The 19,562-nt window shown below is 50.0% G+C and overlaps 1 protein-coding gene across 1 annotated transcript in view; it reads left to right on the top strand.

The window, feature by feature from the left end:
• Nucleotides 1–17,745, top strand: part of FSAF1 (40S small subunit processome assembly factor 1) — a 241,315-nt gene extending 223,570 nt beyond the window's left edge. The window contains exon 7 of the mRNA XM_085612025.1: nt 17,529–17,745. Within this exon, the coding sequence (XP_085468151.1) occupies nt 17,529–17,658 (130 nt within the window). The 3' untranslated portion in view covers nt 17,659–17,745. The remainder of the gene's footprint in view (nt 1–17,528) is intronic.
• The last annotated feature ends 1,817 nt before the right edge of the window (nt 17,746–19,562 follow it).

Here is a 19,562-nt window from a genome sequence, read left to right as displayed (position 1 = left end):
CTGTGGCTAACATCCAAGTGTGAACTCTAACCCACAACAAGATTCATGGAAGTGACTAATCAGCTTCAGAGTTCTCCCTGCGGTGACAGACCTACTTCAGGAGGAAGAAGAAAGGGGAAAGATGTAAATTTCAAAATAACAGAACCCCAACATAAAACATCAATGACGTGGCTATTAAATTAGATTTTGTGTCTTTAAAAGGACCATAAGTAGGGGAGTTTGAGACCCCAAACTGCTGAGCAGCCCGCAAGGCTGTGTGGGAAGAGGAACCTTTGCAAGACTTCTGTCTGCGACCAGGACTGGGGATCCAGGCCTGTAGTCTCCCTGCTGGGTGAGGAGACATCACCCAGGAAACCCAAGACCACATTACCTGGAGTCTAGAGCACCAGGACCTGCCTGCTCGCCAAGACCAGTCTCCCCTATGAGGAGGAGGAGAGAGTTGGAAAGAGCAAGGTCCGAGGGGGGGACCTCTATCGTGAGGACTCCCTAGCCAGTATGCTGGATTATGTCAGCAACCCTCGTGTGCCAGGAGGGGCTCCCCTGGACTAAGCCCAAGAGCATGGGATGTATGAAGGGCAACAGACCTGTATGACCTTGTGCTGGGTGGCCCTTTGTGCCAGAGTGTGAGGCCACCGTAAATCCCAATGCCAGGTCATCGTGAATGAACTTATGAGTGCTGTGGCGGCAACCCCATATGCCAGGAGGGACCGCCGGAGATGCTGAGGCCAAGGGTTCGGGTTGTGGCCTGGGACCAAGAAACTGCTGCTGATACTAAGGCGGTCTGGCTAGCATACTGTGAGCTGCACTGAAGGAAGCCAGAGTATCGAAGGACATCATCAGAGCAAGGAAATGAACCTTCCCCCCCCCCTGCGACTTTCCGTGCAATCGCTAGAGCGGGAACAACCCTTATCGCTAGAACTAGCTGGAAGCGCGTCTCGGACGAGAGAGCCTGTGCTTGCCACATGCCACGTGCTGCCATGTGTTCGCAGCCCGACTTAGCCGGTCCGGAGCAGGACTTTGCTGCGTCACTGAACGGTTCCATACCGCTGAGCGGGTAAGCCATGAACTGGGCCTTTGGGGCTTCAGGGGACATACTGCCATCTGTACTGCGACCCTGTAGACTGTTGTGACTGAACTTCCTGAAGGAGTCCGAACAGAGAACTCTTGAGTACGGCCTAATAGGTAACATTCCCTGGATGTGGTCATAAGTGAATGGGAATATCTTTGAACCTGTTGTACTAAAGTTAGTAGGGCTGGGAGTGGTCTGACAACTACTAGAGCCCCAACTTCAAGGGGATTGTGTTATTGCTTTTGAATATCATTTATCTTTGCATGTGTAAAATTTTAATTGAAGTACTTCTTTTTTATTTAAAAACAAGTATTTGACTGGACATTGGCTTATTGTTACACTGCTTGCATGTTGAGTTTTGTGTCGTGTTCACTGATCTGTATCTGTGCTCCCCCCGAAGGAGCCTTGACTGCTCATCCGACATACCTATTAAGAGTCGGGTACAGAAGAGGTGCTTGGCCCACGTGAGTGGGAGCCAAATGAGGTCGGGCCCAGGACTTTGGGAGTAAAAGGCCTTAGCCTCTACGTGTGGGCCCAGAGACTTCTGCTTGCCCCATGACCTTCTGAAAGGGGTTCTGACAGCCATCCAAGTTTGTCATTTGTGAACTGTTTATCTCCATTAGTTTCCAGCATTTCAACATTTGTTCTTATATGTTTGACACCCTTTCGGAACTATTTATTTGTGTTTTCCATTGATGGTCTATTAGATTTGTTTGCTATGGGAGGCAGTGAAAATGTCACGGTAAAGCAACTAGCTTAGTAAATTTACTTTCATATAGTTTTCATTCAGCAATAAGTAGTCTTTTTAAAATGGACTTGAAGTCCATCAGAGTTATGACTATTGACCACATTAGTGTTACGAATCTGATAGACATCTTGCCAGGGCACTGCAGCGAATCAAACCAACCCTCCCTGTGCCGATGAAATGGCAGATGGTTGCAAATCTCTAAATTGGAGATTGCAGGTTGTAAAAAATGGGAACCAGTAGTTTGGGACAATGGATTGAAGACGTGAGTGATGGTGTCTTGCAAAGGGTACAGAGACGTAAAACATCTGCAAAGACAACGGTACAGCGACATGTGTGGCAGGCTTTTCCTGGTCATACATACATGTTACATACAGACCAGGTCTGATTGTATGATAAAATGGGCACATTAATATAGTATGTGCATATTGGACCTAGAGTGTAGAAAGCAAACTACCTGTTTGAAAGGTAAAACTACATACCATTTTAAAACTCTATTGTGACAGTGTTTAAGTAAACAAGACCGAGAAGGACCTTCTCTGAACTGCGTGCGTTGCTTAAAGCCCCTAGGCCATCTCACCTTTTGCAGAATCAGCTTAGATGGAGGATGCATTCCATGCACTTTCGAGAAGAGGGCAGTGTTTGCATCCAGAAGTAGCAACAAGTGTGCTGTGCAGGAGTGCCCCTCCCCTCTCCATAGAAACTCATTGGAAGTTAAGCTACAAACGTAAACCAGAAGAAAAAGGAGGGGTTTGACACACGGGCCAGATGCTGGAGAGGACTTGCTGAAAGATTGTATTCCAACTGAAGTCACATCAGCGAAGTAAGGTATACAGGGGAAACTAACATGACTTGGCATGCTGTGAATTAGCTAGGTGATACATCCAAGTAATTCTATGGCTGAAGATGCTTCTTAATAATACATAGGAATACTATACAAATAGGAAAGTGGGATGAGGCATGTTTTGGGCTTTCTTCTTGGTGCCAAGAAGATTTCTCTGGGTGTGCCACCATCCCTGTAGTCCTTCCCCTCGCCCCAGAATAGGGAGGTTAACGACAGTGAGGACTTCGTTGTACCAATCCAGAATCCATGCCAATGTATCTATTACCAGTAATGGCTAGTGGTATGCCCTGAAGAAAACCACTGTTGCAGTAACTTTTACAGTATGTGTAATGGAAGGAGGCTATAAATAGGCAACCTTGTAGAAGGTAATAGGAAGAAATAATGGAACACGGTAGAACACTTACCAGTGCATGGCAGCATAAGAAGAGGATAACGTCACGAGGGCAGAACAGGAATGGGGCAAAAGTCTTACACCAGGACAAGTACAGAGAAAAGCCTTCCACCAAGGCTGGACAGAATGACTACAGGACAGGGACAAAATGAGACATGCCACGGTCTTCCTCCAGAACAGGGCCTCAGATCGGGAGGGAAAATCCTACAACCAGGGACAAAACAGACTATGCCATTAGATGAATGGATTTTGTCTAAAAAGTGATCCTTCGATAATACAGGATTGAATGTGGAAACAGCAGTTCAGCCAGTAAGGAAGAGCCAGTGAAGTCCACACACATCCAAGAGTTTTGTACACAAGTGATCAAACGGAAGGTAATAGAAGCAGAGATGGGGTTAATGAGCAACACTGGCCAGATGGAAGTAGCTAGAATGAATAAAAAGAAAGCAGAAAAAGCTGGCAAAATAGTTGACAAGCACTTTTTTCTTCTTTGCACGGCTCTTGTATTGGGGTCATAAAATGGTCACTCTGCATGTGACCAGTAATCTGTCTCTCAATCCAATGTAGCCTCTACTTGTTTGCATGTGCACAAACATCAGCACATATGCTGTGCAGTCCAGGGGTCCTCCATCTAACACATCCATTCATTAATGCACCATTACTATGCATATGTGCTGCATTCCCCGAAATGGCTACCACCTTCTGGGATGGCTGAACTAAATGTGACGTAAAGTATCAGCAGATAATCGCTGGAGAACTCCTCTGGCCTCTCTCCCCCATGCCTGTGAAGCTACCAGCATTGCGGGCCAGAATGAATCTTATCCTGCAGTGGAAAGCCACCCCACTGTGCCACCAGCAGTGTTTGACTGGTTCCCTCACTCACCTCGAGGTCGATCCATTCCTGTGTGGCTTTCGATTCTGTTGGTAAGTCATGGCCAGATTCCATCTTCGCTCTGCCTTTCAATCCTTACCACTAATTAGAGCAGGGGTACTCAAAAACTTTCTCTCGGGGGCCAAATTTACAGTGTGGTTTCTGGCTGAGGGCCGCACCGGTGGGGGTGGGGCCAGTGGGGGAGGGGGGCTGGGCTAGACCAAAAACAAAACTATGACCATGAGGTTGAACACGGGTCCCTGCAGCGGACGCCTTCGTACACTGAGCCACCAGACCAGGCATTCACACATATCTATCTATCGCTCTCTCGCTCTGTCTCCCTCCCTCCCTCTCTGTCTCCCTCCCTCCCTCTCTCTGTCTGTCTCCCTCCCTCCCTCTCTTTGTCTCCCTCTCTCTCTCTCTCCCTCTCTCTCTCTCCGTCTGCCTCCCTCTATCTCTCCCTCTGTCTCCATCACTCTGTTTGTCTTCCTTTCTCTCTGTCTCCCTCCCTCTCTGTCTCACTCACTGTGTCTTCCTCTCTCTCTGTCTCCCTACCTCCCTCTCCCTCCCTCTCTGTCTCCCTCTCACTCCGTCTCCCTCCCTCTGTCTGTCTCGGTCTGTCTCCCTCCCTCTGTCTCCCTCTCTCTCTCTCTCTCTCTCTCCCTCCCTCCCTCTCTCCCTCCGTCTCCCTCCCTCTATCTCTCTCTCTCAATCACTGTTTGTCTCCCTTTCTCTCTGTCTCCGTCCCTCTCTGTCTCCCTCCCCCTCTCTCTCTCCCTGTCTTACTCACTCTGTTTGTCTCCCTCTCTCTGTCTCCCTCCCTCCTCCTCTGTTCTCCCTCTGTCTCTCTCCCTCCCTCTCCCTATGTCTCCCTCCCTCCCTCTCCCTATGTCTCCCTCCCTCCCTCTCACTCTGTCTCCCTCCCTCTCTCTCTCTCTGTCTCTCCCTCTCTGACTTCCCCCTCTGTTTTTTTAGTGATTTGGCAGTTGAATGTAATAAAGTTTCAAGAAAGACGTATTGGAAAGAAATTATATTTTTAGTGTAACGTTTTTAGACTTTTGTAATGCAGCAAAAGATTACGTAAAACAGAACCTCCGAAAAACACAATAATAAGAAACATAATGTCTCAAAGCTTACAGAACCGATTGCTATGGAAAGAAATATTTGTACATCTGAACAGAAATAAGTTGTGTTAAAATGTTACGATGTGTTTCTGGGCATGGACTAAAAGGGTTGAAAATCACTTTGTTGTGGCACATGTAGGTAAAGACAAAGGGTAAATACAATAGGTTTGGGTCAAAGGTTGTGAGCACAGTTATCAAGCTGCTGGGTCATTGTTCAGGCTTTCGTTGGATGGCCTCTTCGCTGAAATCACCAATGGCGATGTCTTGGGGCTCTTCCTCTTTTTCTGCTGCTCAGAAGCCTCGAGTCGTCTGGGTATGTTTAGGTGTACGTGGGGCGAACCCTGCTCCCCGACTTCACTTTCTTTCTCCTCTTCAGTGTCTTCCTCCTCAATACGCCCCACTGATTCAGGGTCCTCGCTGTAGCGGGGGGCAGGGTACGGTGAAGTGAAGCCTCCGTCCCCCCTGAACCGAAGCAGGTGTTTTTCCCCAAGTTTTTGAGGCTGATGGCAGGGGAAGCTCTTCCCCCTCTCCCTCTCTCTCTCCCTCCCTCTACATCCCTCCGTCGCACTCTGTCTTCCACCCGCTGTCACCTCAGCCCCTGCTCTCACTCCCTGCTGCCCTCCATCACCTCACCCTGCTGTCCTTGTCACCCTCAGTCACCTCACCCCACGCTGAGACAGCTTCCCAGGAACGCACACAGCCACCGCACCCAAGTACTTCACAGGTCTTTTAAAGACCATTCACTTGTTAATGAGGCTTTGTTGTATTTCACCTCTTCTTAGTGCCCCTGCATCTCCACTCAATCAGAGTGGAGATGCAGGGGCGCTAAGAAGAGGTGAAGTACAACAAAGCCTCATTAACAAGTGAATGTTCTTTAAAAGAATCGCCTGGCCCCCATAGCTCGCAACCGGCGATATAAAAACACAAAGGCATATGATGTCTGCAAGGTCTGTGGGCCGCCAAGGAAGGCTTGCCGGGCCGCTGGCGGCCTGCGGGCCGTACTAGAAGTACCCCTGAATTAGAGTATGCTTTCACTGTCAGTCATCACATTATCAATGATTAGCCTAATCTAACCCTGTCTATTACATAACGATTTCCAAGGGTCCATTCCCAGGAAAATTGATTGAAAGAGCAATGTTCTCCCATATGTCCAACTTTGTTGAGAAATACTATCTACTCTTTACCCAACAATCTGGGTTCTACCTTGGCACAGGTACAACATTTGACTTGACATTCTCTTGGGTGACCTAAACTTAACAGTAGACAATAATGTAGAAGAGTGTGAGCGCTACTACTAATCATGTCCATGTTTGCAGCCTTTAAACCAATCATTATCAGACGCAAGTACTAAGACTAGCAGACATTGGCATAAGATGTTCATGTCCGCGCCTCACTCCAATAATAACAATCTAGAACAGTCAATTATCTCTCCTTTCCCTTTCAACCTTTACCTCGGCCCTTTACCAGATCTGATCAGTTAATTCAACATAACATGTTAGTCGTGCAAATGACTTGCAGATTATTTTTAAAATGGACTACTCAAAGATGTCGATACGTCTATACTCGACAAGTATTTCCACGCCATTGATATATGGAAGATGACCGACCATCTTAAACTCAACTCTTCCAAAACCAAGATCGTGAGATGTGGACAGTGGAACCACTACCAACTTACTACTATCAGTCTCAAAGAACTGGAAACTACACCAGTGACATCAAGGGAGTTTTGAAAACTCAGTGACCATGGACTCCAAAGTATTACTGATCCCACATGTTAATGAATTCACGCAAAACATTCAACCTCAAGCAGCCACCACGACGCATCTTCTCCCGACTGGTATACCATCAGACTTGTGATGTCTCCGTAGATCATGCAAATGGCCTGTACCTCGGAGCCCTAATTTTCTTACTATGCAAACTGCAAAGAGTTCAAAACACTGCAGCAAGACTGTTTCTGTGCCTCAGTCCAGTTGAGCACATATCACCTTTTCTGCCTCAAGCATTCCATTGGTTACTGATAGCAAGACAGTCGGCCTTTAAAGCACTTTATATTGCCTACAGAGCCATCCAAGGTAAAGGCAAACTAAATTCTAACGTTACTCCCAAAACAGGACACTACACACGAGACTAGCATCTTTTTATTTTATTTCCTATTGGAGAGGGATTGTAGTTGGGGCAGCATCCTCTTTACTGGCAGGCGAACATTGGAATATACAAGACAATCAGATGTTAAGGAAGGAAATAAAAACCTGCCTCTTTCTGAAATCAGGACCTCCAAATCACTCTAGCTCCTTTGTATTGCTAAACCTGAACAATATTTGATCTAATGAGAAAACTTGTGCAAGAGTAGTACTGCTTAAAAATGACCCAACTCTTGGCACGCCCGAATGGCGGTCGCACTCAGTGCTCCCGACCTCTCTAGGGTCCGCCGTCATCCTGAATTTCCTCCAGTACCAGTTCCTCAACTGAGGCACCTCTAAGCCTGCGGCCCTTGCAGCAATCCTGTGAACAGAGAGCACCGGTGGAGGTCGGAGAGAACACCTTCTGCAATCGGAACGTATCACTGAGCTGCAGCAAAATGGCGGCGGAGTAGCCCACTCTCTAGAGGTTGGCTCTGTGTGCTTGTCGGAAGACCGGAGACCCGGTTGGCGCCGTCCTGCATGCCCCTTCCTGGCAAAATGTTGGTGCGGACCGAGGCTCGCCTGGCGCAATCGGCCTGCGGTTGGTGGGACTCCTCACACGGCTTGCCATCCGACTAACAATCTGGAATGATGCTCTGAGTGAAGCCCCAGTGACTTGCAGCCTAGATTGATTTCTCCCCCACCCCACTGTGGTGAGGGACCCTGTTCCTCTGGCCCCCACCTCCTGGATCTAGATCTGGGGCCAATGACTCTGGAGGCTGGTTAGAGTATGCTCTGGTGATCCCCTATAGCGGGGCCCCCGACCCGCTACCTCCAGGTCCTGAACTGTGGACCCTGAGGATGACTGCCTGGGGTAACAGTGAGTGCTCCCGATTCCCATCCTGCCACCCCTGGGACGGATCGGCCCTGGTAGCTGCGTAAGCACCTGTGCACCTCTGGGGAAGGGGGCACAGGGGACTGCTGGGGACTTTATGTGGTGGCCCCCTCTGGCCCTGGTGCAAGTGGAGCGGACTGAGTGATCCGAAGTCAGTGCGAGTGAATGGCCATGGCTTGGGAGTTGTGAGATTCCCAGAAGTGATACAATCTGGAGGCATTTGATCGGGTGGGGCACTCTGAGACAGACCGGGGTTGCGCTACTTGACCCGCGATCGGCAGGAAGCAACTCCTACCTCAGTACAGGACCCTTGGGCGGTCGCGAGGCGCCAGCTGCCCCCTGACCTAAGAATCGTGGCGCACATACGACTGAGATATGGTGCTCTGCCGGAGATGCTCTGTAGGATTTCCCCTCCCCCCCCCCCCCCCCCCCCCCCCCCTTACTCCGAATCATCCCCATTGAGACCTCTCAGGCTCGGGTCCTTGTGGGGCTGCTGCGCATGATCAGGGTCATAGTCGGGTAGACGAGGCGGCTCAGATGATCCCAATAGATCAATGAATCCGGATTTGTCCAGCTAGGCTCCCTTAGGCTTCTGCGACTAGGGAGTCCCAACATGTGGTGAGCTTGGACTGTCCCCTGGGAGAGCTCAGTAATCATGGGCAAAGACACGGAGCTAAACCCCCACTTGACTCAGACCTGGATGGAGCAGTATGCCACCAGTGGTTCCAGGGTCAAGACTGATTTGCATATAGCCAGGTCTAAACTGGGGTGGCATGGTGAGCTAAAGAATGATGGATTTAACCCAGATCTCTTGACTGGGGGTGAATGTTTTGATTTGTTCCGCATTCCGTCCATCAATTGTGTGTCTTTTGCTTTCTCGCCAACCAGTGGTTCCAGCCACGAAGAGGCCCCCCCTCCTGCACTCAGTCATCCTGGAAGTGATTTGGCTACCATCCTTCAGGCCATCAAGACCTACCAGGAATCCATGGAGACCAAAACCGGAGAGGTGAGAGTGGACATGGCCCTCATCCGGCAGGACCTCCACAACACGGCCGCCCGCATTACAGCAACAGAATCCCGCATCTTGGAAGTCGAAGATGAAACAGCTCCTGTCCCGCACGACTGAGCTCCACAGGCGGGCGGAGGACGCTGAAAACATATTACGACAAAATAATCTCCGCCTGGTGGGCTTTCCTGAGGGCAGCGAACCCTCGCAAATAAATAACTTTGTCGCAGACTTGATTAGATCCTGGATGCCCCTGAGTGTTCTGTCTGCATGGTTCGTCGTGTAAATTTCCCACCGGGCACTCACACCCAGGCCCCCACCAGGCGCCCCACACCGACCTTTTATTGCTCTGGTAGTGAACATCATAGTTCGCGATGCCATCCTACAGGAAGCCCACTCCCGTCCACAGTTGTCCTACAAAGATACCCAAGTTATGAGTTTCCCCGACTACACAAAAGAAGTTCAAGCCCAGCGAAGATCATACATACATGTGAAACAGAAACTGCGGGCCCTCAACTTGCAATACAGGCTCCTCTTCCCGGCCCGTCTCAAGGTGATATTCCAGAACAAGATGCACTTCTTTGACTCACTGGAAGCGGCTTGGACTTGGGCGACAGAGGAATGTTTAACCCGTCCTTCGGGGGGTCCCCCAGGCGGTGCCCCAAAAGGACCCGCAAGCGGGCACGGCTGTGGGCCCTCGTGGGCAGTGCACTGGATCCCGCAGAAGACACAAAGCTTGTGGCACGGCGTCTGCCTCCCCCACGGGTTTCCCCAGCGGGAGGAGCCAGTCATCTGCACCCCGGGTCTCTGCCGACTTCCTTGAGAACACTGAAACCCAGTAACCGACGCCAGGAGTACGCTCCATCACTTCCCCGGGCCCCAGCTCTGAAGACACGGATCTCTCATGCAGCCCCCCCATATCTGACGGCGCTCACTGGCACCACTAATGTCTCACACTGAAGGGAACAACAATCTTTCACTGTAGAGGAACATCATGTATTGCCAGATAGACACTCTCGTAGATTGCCTTTCCTTTCTACACTTTTAACTACTGGTTAGCAACAGATGCTCCGTTTGGGGACGTATGGGGAGGGTGGTTGGTTGGGAGGGTGGGTAGGGACTGTTTTCCCTGTTTTTGCTGTTTGTTTACTCTTCCGCGACACTGTGTATGACATCAATGATGCATCCCTGCGCGACTGGTGCAGGAGGGTCATGTACCAGTGGCCGCCTCTCGAACCCAGCCATCTAGATTGTCTGTACACCCCAGATCCCGGTCCCCGCACTCTGCTTCCCAGTCAAGATGTCCTATTCCTACCATGAAAGCGAACTCTTTAGAATCCTTTCATGGAACGTCAACCGAGTTTTATATCCAGATGTGCTCTTGCTGCAAGAGACCCACCTGTTGGGAAATCACTGTCCCTTCTTGACGCGCCAGGGCTTCGATAGAGTATGGCACTATGGATTCTCTAGAGGGGCTCGGGGACCGGCAATTCTCCTACGGCGTTCCATACCACACCGACACGGGCAGTCATGGACCCTTTGGGCCGTTTCACCGCCCTTACAGGCACACTTGGGAGCACAACTATCAACTTGATGTCAGTGTACGCCCTGCCAGCAAATTTGGATTCCACACTTCGACTGTTGTAGATATGCTGTCCGTTCTTCCGCAGGGCCTAACAATGATTGGAGGGGACTTCAACGCTGTTCCTCACCTCGCCAATGACACCACTGGCCCATCGTCCTCCCATAGAAGGCGGGGAGCTCGACAGCTCGGAGACTGGTCTACTACACTGGGCCTCTGCGACGTCTAGCGTATATGTCACCCTAGAACACAATACTATACACATATACGTCGGCCGTGCATCATACACATTCCTGCATTGATCTCATCTACATGCCTGCCTCAGACTGTGAATTGGTCACAGAGGTTCAGATCCTGACGTGCGGCGTTTCTGATCACTCTCCTCTCCTGCTACAGGTAGGGGGCGGGGTCCCTCGAGAGCAATGTGCCCCATATGGAGACTGAACGCGTGGTTTCTTCAAGACCAAGATTATAAGCAGAGTATCGAGAGTGAACTGAAGCACTACTTCCAAACCAACAGTGGTACGGTACAACTTCACAGTACTCTGTGGGAAGTGGGTAAGGCTGCCATTCGGGAATACGCTAAGGGGCTCCTTAAACATAGATGGCAGGTCCGGGATCATCACCTCTCTGAACTCGAGGCCAAAGCCATCCGCATGGAAAGGACTGAGGCCATAACGAATGGGGAGGCGGACCTCCAACAACTCTACTTAGTGCAGGAGGAAATTAGATCCATCTCTCTTGAGTCTGCCAAAACAATCTGGAGGTCCTTAGTGGCCAGGGTGTACGGCTGGGGAGGCAAAAATGGCAAGTTAATTCACTGGCTCGCTACTCACCCCCTGGCCAATCAGATAATCCCCGAAATTCGTGATCCAGATGGGCAAGCTTTCCGCACTCCAGTGCACATTGCCCGGACCTTCGTGACCTACTATGCCAAGCTTTTCTTGGCGAATCACTCACACATCCCATTCTCCGGCTCCCTCTTTCTGCAATGCCTTTCTCTCTCCCAAGACTCCCAGAGAGGGAAGTTGAGGCATTGGAGGAACCCATCACCACTGAGGAAATCAATGAGGCAATCTTGGCTCAGTCCACTTGCAAGACTCCTGAGTACTATGCAGCGTTACGAAACATCTTGACCCCACAACTCCACACCCTATTTGACGAAGTCCTGGAGAACGGTACCTTTCCCCCTGACACCGACACTATTTTGGTCATACCTACAACAAATCCTCCCCCACCCTAATGTTCTAGTTACCGTCCCATCTTGTCAATACCGAGATTGAAATCTATGCCACAATTCTTGCCACCTGCCTGAAACCAGTGATTCACATTCGTATACACTCTGACCAATGTGGCTTTATGCCGCTTCGCAGTACAAGACACTGCCTGAGACGCCTTCAGGTGGCTCTCGCTCACCGCCATCTCCTCACTTCTTACTTGGCCTTAATGCTCCTCGATTTTTGAAAACGCCTTTGATACGGCCGATTGGCGCTACTTGGAGTGTGTACTGAAGCGGGCGTGCCTTGGATCCCACTTTCGGATCCTGTTGACAGTCCTCTACTCCAATCCGTCCACTAGGGCCCTAGTGCACGGGGTACTGTCAGACACCTTCCCCATCAAGAGTGGCACCCGACAGGGGTGCCCACTCTCTCCCCGCCTATTCGCTCTGGCGATCGAGCCTTAGGCCTGCCTTATATGGACGGATGAGCAGATTCGGGGGTGGCATTGGCAGTGCGCCCATATGGACCGCATCGCCCTATATGCAGACGATGTCCTGCTCTTTCTAGCTGACCCGGCCAACTCTGGACCAAGATGCCTCTGCATTATCCAATCTTTTGAGGAAGCGTCGGCCTGTGTCTAAACCCTCTTGGGAGTGTGTGGATTGGCAGACCAGCATTCCACTACGGAGGCTCTCTTTCAAGTACCTTGGTATTTGGGTTTCCCTTCTTCTGAATTGACCTGGTCTCTTAATGTGAACCCACTCTTTAAACGTACAAAAGATGATCTTAAGTGGTGGCAGTCCCTCCGCTCAACCACCTCGGCAGGATTGCCTTATTTAAAATGATGGTTTTGCCTCGCCTCCTGTGTGCTTCAGAACCTCCCGCTCCATCTACCCCGCAGCTGGTTTCACAGGTTAGTCGCACTGATCATGACTTTCCACTGGGGTGGCTCAAGGTCGAGACTGGCTCTCACACGCTGTCAGGGGCCCCCATATGATGGTGGTATGGGGATGACAAACCCCTTTCTGTACTATCTGGCCACTCGGCTAATGGTTATCCACAACTAGTTTAATAGGGGTTGGGCAGACCCGGCCTACCGACTGGAGCTAGAGAGCCTCGAATTTTCCCGGATCCAGGCCATGCTATATGGGGCTCCTATTATCCACACCCTACCTGCAATCACCTGGATGGTCCTTCTAGCATGGAGATCTGCGATGCGACACACCCGGTGGGACACCAGGATTACACTGCAAACACCCCTCTGGCACAGCACTTGCCTGCGGGAGGTGAGGTCATTAACAGGCTTCCAGAAGTGGGATCCGATTGGTATCACCCGGGTGGGAAATGTATGGAGAGGGGACCACTTGTCCTCCTTCTAGCTGTTGCAACAAACATACTCTCTGCAGCCTACTCAATTCTACAAATACCTCTAGTTGCGACATACCTTGGCTCTAGATACTCCAGAACACACGACTATTCCTGAATTCAGCCCAATGGAAGTTAAAATCCTCATGGGAAATCTGGGGAAGGGGGAATATCCCAAATTTACCGAGCCCTGATAAACAATACCCCATCCGCGCTAGATTCTCTCAAGACCCCCACCCCCCCCCCCGGGTGCTCTCAATATCGACCAGGCTCCACCTCATCCAAATTTGCAACCTCCACCGCACGTATCTTACGCCGGCGAGGTTGTATAGGGTGGGGTTCCTCCCGTCCCCAAAATGTCCTCGGTGTGAGGCGGAGCCAGCTAACTTCTATCATAGGGTCTGGTCCTGTACCATCCTTTCCATGTATTGGGAATAGATTACAAATGAGCTAACCATCGTACTTGGGTGGGTGGTTGGGTGGGTGGTCCCCTCGCTCTCCTCCTGGGGGTGTTGAACAGGCTAGATGTCTCCCGTAATGGCAAATTGTGTCTGTGGACGACCCTATTGTTAGCCAAGAGAGACATAGCAGCGGCGTGGAAGGACTCGTTGGCCCCTTCTATTGCAAGTTGGCGCAAAGGAGCTGACTGGTGTGCCACTCAGGAAAAGAAACTGTGAGGCACAAGGCTGCCTGGCTAAACACCAGCGTGTGCGGGGCAAATGGCTGGGCCTACCGGAATGAACTGCTTTGAGAGGATTGGGTGGTCTGGGGTGAAGACTGAATGTTCTCCTTCACCGGATTGGACGGGTAATTGCTATATGAATGTAATGGTACATATGTTTTGTCGCAGAAATGTTCTGTCTTTTGTTGAGCATGCAAACTAAAGAAATGGATTATAAAAAAAATGAAAATGACACAACTACCACAATTTAGCATGACTAGGGCCAGCTGTGGTTAGTCCAGGCATGGATGACTGGACCTGTAAAACAATCCTATCAGGCGTCCTGCTTTCGAAAGCCTACAGGTCGCACGTTTTCTCTCCGGCAGCTTGCCTTTTAACTCCATGAGAACGCGCACATCTCACACCAAAGCATCCGCCACATAACAATTGCAGCTTGGATGACTTTAACATAGCCCATCCCCGCGGGTCCCACTCGCCACACATGACTTGCACAGTTTGTGATTGTAATTATAAAACCTATCGAAGTGTATCACCATCTTCTCTCTCTACTATACCCCTACAAGATTTATAGAACGGCTGTTTTAACTGAGGTATTCAGAATATAGCGTCTGTTTTAAGCCCAGTAGTCACTGAAACAAGCATTGGCATAGGCAATAGGTCTCACTTTTGGGACCTTATGTGTTTAGCCATCCAACAGTTGATGTTGTTGCACCAATGATATTGTGCTGCATAACTAAATACTTATAAGGTCCCAAAAGCGTGACCTATTGGCTATGCCTAAACATGCTGGGACTTGTAGTTTTACTTGTCGCATAAGAAAGATGGGCTACCAGTTCCAGCATTCTCACTGCTGCTTTTTGAAATGCCAAGACCGGCTTAAAGTCACCCGCACCACATGGGAATAATTGAACTAGCTGTGCTCGATGTGGAAGTGTGAAAGGAGGCGAAGGGAAAGGAAGACCTGATGTGTGAGTGACGACAGATGAAGAAAGGAAAAGAAAGAGTAGGAAGGAATATTAGATCAGATGAGCGCTTCGATGCCTCATCAGGGGTAGTAAGTGCTATATAAATGCAATTATAATTGATTTATGTGTGTAGGACAGAGGAGGTTAGAGACAGATGGAACGGAACATTAGCCATGAAGTGAGTGACAGAAGGGATGAAAGACAGAGGAGGGGAAAGAAGGCGTGGTGTGGGAGTTGAGGAGGACAGAGTGAGGCAGGTTGGAGGTAAAGGAGAGAAAATGTGCCATGGGCAGGAAAGAGGAGGCACGAAGGAATGGAAAAGAATACCTGTGAAGAGAGGGTGACAGACTGGAAATAGCAGAAGAAAGGGAAACGGATGAGCACCTGGTGAGCAAGGGCCTGATATGGAGGAGAGTGGAATACAGAGTAGAGAAGGCTGGGTTTGTGAGTGGGGGTAAGGAAGACAGAGGCAAGAGAGAGAACAAAACCAAATATGTGGGTGCCAGGGTAGGAGAGGGAGACGGAGAAAGGCCTAATGAGTGACTGGTGACAAGAGAGAGGAGGTGGCCAAGTGGTTGGAAACTGTGCTTGAAATTGAAATATAGAATTGCTAGTACTCTGGTTGCAGAGTAGCTGTTTGCTGCTGCTAAGTGTCGGTACTCTCCCATTACAAGCATTGGTGCAGTGCTGAGAGGGGCAGGTACCATCCCTCTCTAATGAAAGAAATGCGGGTTCTTAGTTCTGATAGTGCCCGCCCATTGAAAGCACTGGTTGGAAAGGAAGCCTTGGTGTGTGAGTGACGGGGAACGTCTGTTGGAATGGAGTTAAATTAACACCCGATATGCGTGTGATGGGGAGGAGAGAGAGACAGAACAGAGGGAAAGGAAGACTTAGTAAGTGAAAACGGGGAAGACAGGCAGGAGTGGGGGGCATTATGACTGCCGTGAGGAGACAAAGCGGAAGGAGACAAAGACACGTTGTGTTAGGGAAAGAGCTAAACAGGAGTGGATGGAAGGTAAGTCCTGGTGTGTGAGGTGTAGAAGGAGATAGAGGCGGAGGAAGGCCTAGTGATGAGAACAGAGATGAGGTGTCTGAATGCGTAGAAAGACGCGTGGAGGGAAGGAAGGCCTAGAGTGTGACAGAAGGGGAGGAGAAGTGGGCTAAACCACAAAGAATGAAGACGAGAAGGAAGACAATGAATATGAAAAAAAAGGAGCGAGGCTGAATGGGAGCCGCCCGGCTGCCTGTCTGTCCGTCTCCGAGAGCTGCGTGGGTGAACACGCGTGCGTGTGCAGGTGAGAGGTGGACATGTGACAGCCTCCTCTGGGGAGGCCCTGGGATGTCAACTCCTGACATCCCGCAGACCGGCCCTGTGACAGCTGCAGATCAAGATTATCAAGTCGAAGAGGGGGGCGGGGGCAAAGAGACAGAGAACTGGAGGGCGGGTGCTCGAGGATGCGCGTGGGGGAGGCCTAGCAATAGACACATTTTCACTGAGCTCCGAGACTCCCTGTTCACCAGACAGCCTCCAGAAACTAAGCGAAAATCTCACCAAAACGCGCGCCTCACGCTGCAAGTTTAAAAGAAGAAAAAAAAAACGCATCGTCTGCGCGGCCGTGAAAGAGACGCAGCCGCGAAAGTGAAAGTGATCGCGATCGCAATCAAGCGCAGCGAGCGATTCGCTTAATGAGCATGACGAGGAAAGCCATATGGCGCCTCTGCTCGTAAGCCTGCGCACATGCACGCAAACTGTAGGCCACAGTGGTAGCATTTTTTGGAGCCCTTACTAAAATCTCGCCAGAGCAGCGCATGCGCTGGCTCAGGCGAGACCTACAAACTCCATTGTGGCCTGGAGAGATGGACAACTGGCTAGAGTAAACGACGTCTTCTCCCATCAAACTGTTAAGGTCTGCCACTCAAGACTGGATGAGACCACGTTCTAATCACTTTCATATGACACGGAAAGGCTTCTCCCTCAGGCCTCATTGCAGACACAAACCCTTGCAACCCAGCGCTCCTCCACACTGTAAACTCCTACATGTTCAGTAGTGCCTCCCGGTACCTTACAAAGGGGCATGACGTGCTAAACAAAGTTACAGTTGCGTTTTTCTTGTAAAACGGTAGTTTCATCAGAAACTTTCCTGTTCGTACATTTCACTTCCATGTTGCACCTTGTTCTGTTATCTGTATCTAAAGTATCTTTTTTTCTCAGTATTTTGTATTGAGTGGAATGTGTGAAAGTGTAATGTATACCTGCAGTCAAATAATTTAGAAAAGAGAATGCTATAATCGAATAAACAAAAAGCAATAGGGAAGTTAGCACTTTTAAAACATATGATGAATGGTAAGCAACTTGTGTGAGTTCCAGTAATAGGGAGTGTTACTGTGTTTCGAATGTAACATTTTGCATTTAGGATTGAATTGCGGTTAAGCAGAAAATCCTTCTTGAACTAGAAAACTGTCAATAAAGCAAAAAATTATTCTCAAACACGGAAATTATTTTTAATACCACATTATATGTGCAGATATAAAATACTATAGTGTGAGAAAGGTATGATGCTCAATTGCCTACATTTTTTTTGTTAACATTTAGTTGGGGTTTACACAGATGCATTACTCAAAATTTCCTGTTCTGATTTTAATCTTCAGATGGAGCAAAAAGAAAAAATCTGCCTCTGCAAGTTTGCCCAGCGGGCAGGTTGGAAAATTTAAAAATGGGACTCTCTTACTCAGTGGTAAAGACATCAAGAAAATTAAGACCTCCAAAGTAGTGAAATGAAGACCGATGTCACCACATCAAAACAAAAATGGAGGTTTATGTGCATAATACGTGCATATATTTTTAATAAAAAAAGTTTGTACTTTTCTTGTGCTGTCACTCTTGCTTCTGTTTGGGTATTTGCTCATGTCAGTAGTTGCACATTGTTTTGTGGTCCAAATATTCAATTTCCAAGTAAATAGGATTCCCAATAAAATTCTCGTTTTGAGAACATAAAATAATAAAATTCAAAAAATTCTAATTCAGCACAGTTTCTGATGATTGTAGCAAATGATTCAAGGATAGTGCATCCGTTCTTGCCATCCACTAGTTGCTGTTTTTGATGATTGTGTAGCAGTGTCTTGGGGGAGCGTACAGCTGCTACTCTGTGACTATCACCCCTATTAGTGATGGCCTCCATATGAGACGATATACTAAAAACCAAGAAGCATTAAAATGTTATTGGGGAAGCTGGAACAGTGTGGCAGTAGCTAGGCCTCTGAAAGAATATAGTTGTTTACAGCGAAAGCGTGGTTCACGCTTTCCTTGTTACCACGCAAACCATTCCATAGCAAGTAGTTTCGACAACTTGCTGTAGGGGTGCGCTGGACTTAGGAATAGTAGTATTTACTATTCCTACTTCAGTTTGTGCAACAGCAGGGAAGGTGTTGGATTCTAAATCCAACACCGGCGTGCCCCCTACAGCAAGTTGTTGAAACGACTTGCGATGTAATGGCATGCGTGGTAACAACGCATTCGTTGTAACGACCGCATTGTATAGGTGCTGCGTTGTGGAGACAGCGTTGTAAACGCTGTTTCCCTTCGGAAACTGAAAAACCTTTTTAAAGGGAGATTTATGCTAGTGCTTAGGAAGTTGCTAAATTAACCCAGGAAACATGTGTTCGAGGCATACGAGCTGCAGATTACACACTTTTGCATAGATCGCCATCTGGTGTTGGGCCCGGATGTTTGCAGTTTGTTTTTCCTCTTGGAAAGTCTTTGGAAGTCACGAGGTTGGTGACTCCTCCCTTGGTTCGTATTGCGCATGGGCTTCGGCTCCATCATCAGATTGTTTTTTTCTGCCATCGGGCTCGGATGTAATGGGGCGTGGCTTAACACGCGATGCGGACGGACGTGCCTGGGTAGAGCTCCCGGCTGAGCTCTCCTACCCCGGGCCGATTCTCCGGCTCAAATTATCCTGCACGGCCCGATACTGCTGGCGGACCTGCCTTGGGCCCCGGTGCACGCTCCGGCTGCCTCCGGTGACGATCGGCGGTAAGACTCCGCACCGACCCCAGAGGCGAGGCTGAGGCCGCCTTGACGACGACGCTGCAGGGGCTCCTGGTGACGCAAGTCCGCGGCTTCCGGCCGTCTACTGGGCCCTGTGCTGCGGCCTACGGGGGGACCATCACGGCAACGAGCAGCAGCCCGTGACCATCACGGAGAGGTCCCCCGCATGGCTGGGGCTGGCTTTGGAGAACACTGGAGACCACCCCCGTCCCCCTCCCCCCCCCCCCCCCCCCCCTCCCGGAAATACGATCGGAGGCGGCAGCCGGCTGAGGGCGGCCTAGGGGAACCACCTGAGAGGAGACTTGGACGCCTGGCCTGCACGTGAGTTGCCTGCCTGGGGTCCCGGGGGCGGCGGGGTGGCGCCGGGGCGAAGACGGTGCCTACCACGCTGCTGGGGCTGACTCGCTTCCTGAGGGAGTGGGCTACTCCCGCGGATAGTGGACTCTAGGGGTGCATGAGGGGAAACTGGGGCTAACCCCCCCCCCCCCCCCCCCCCTGCTCCGAAAAGGCCTCTCCTGAGCTAGGGCTACTCCCCCCCCCCCCCCCCCCCCCTTTCCTGAAGAACACGGTGACCTGGGGACGGACTTCGACCGGACGGGGGCGACGCCACTGATGGACGCAGCTACCCCCATCGC

The sequence above is a fragment of the Triturus cristatus genome, chromosome 6, assembly GCF_964204655.1.
Source record: "Triturus cristatus chromosome 6, aTriCri1.1, whole genome shotgun sequence".
Lineage (NCBI taxonomy): Eukaryota > Metazoa > Chordata > Amphibia > Caudata > Salamandridae > Triturus > Triturus cristatus.
The sequence above is the reverse complement of the archived record's forward strand: the minus strand, read 5'-3'. Positions and strand labels throughout refer to the sequence as shown.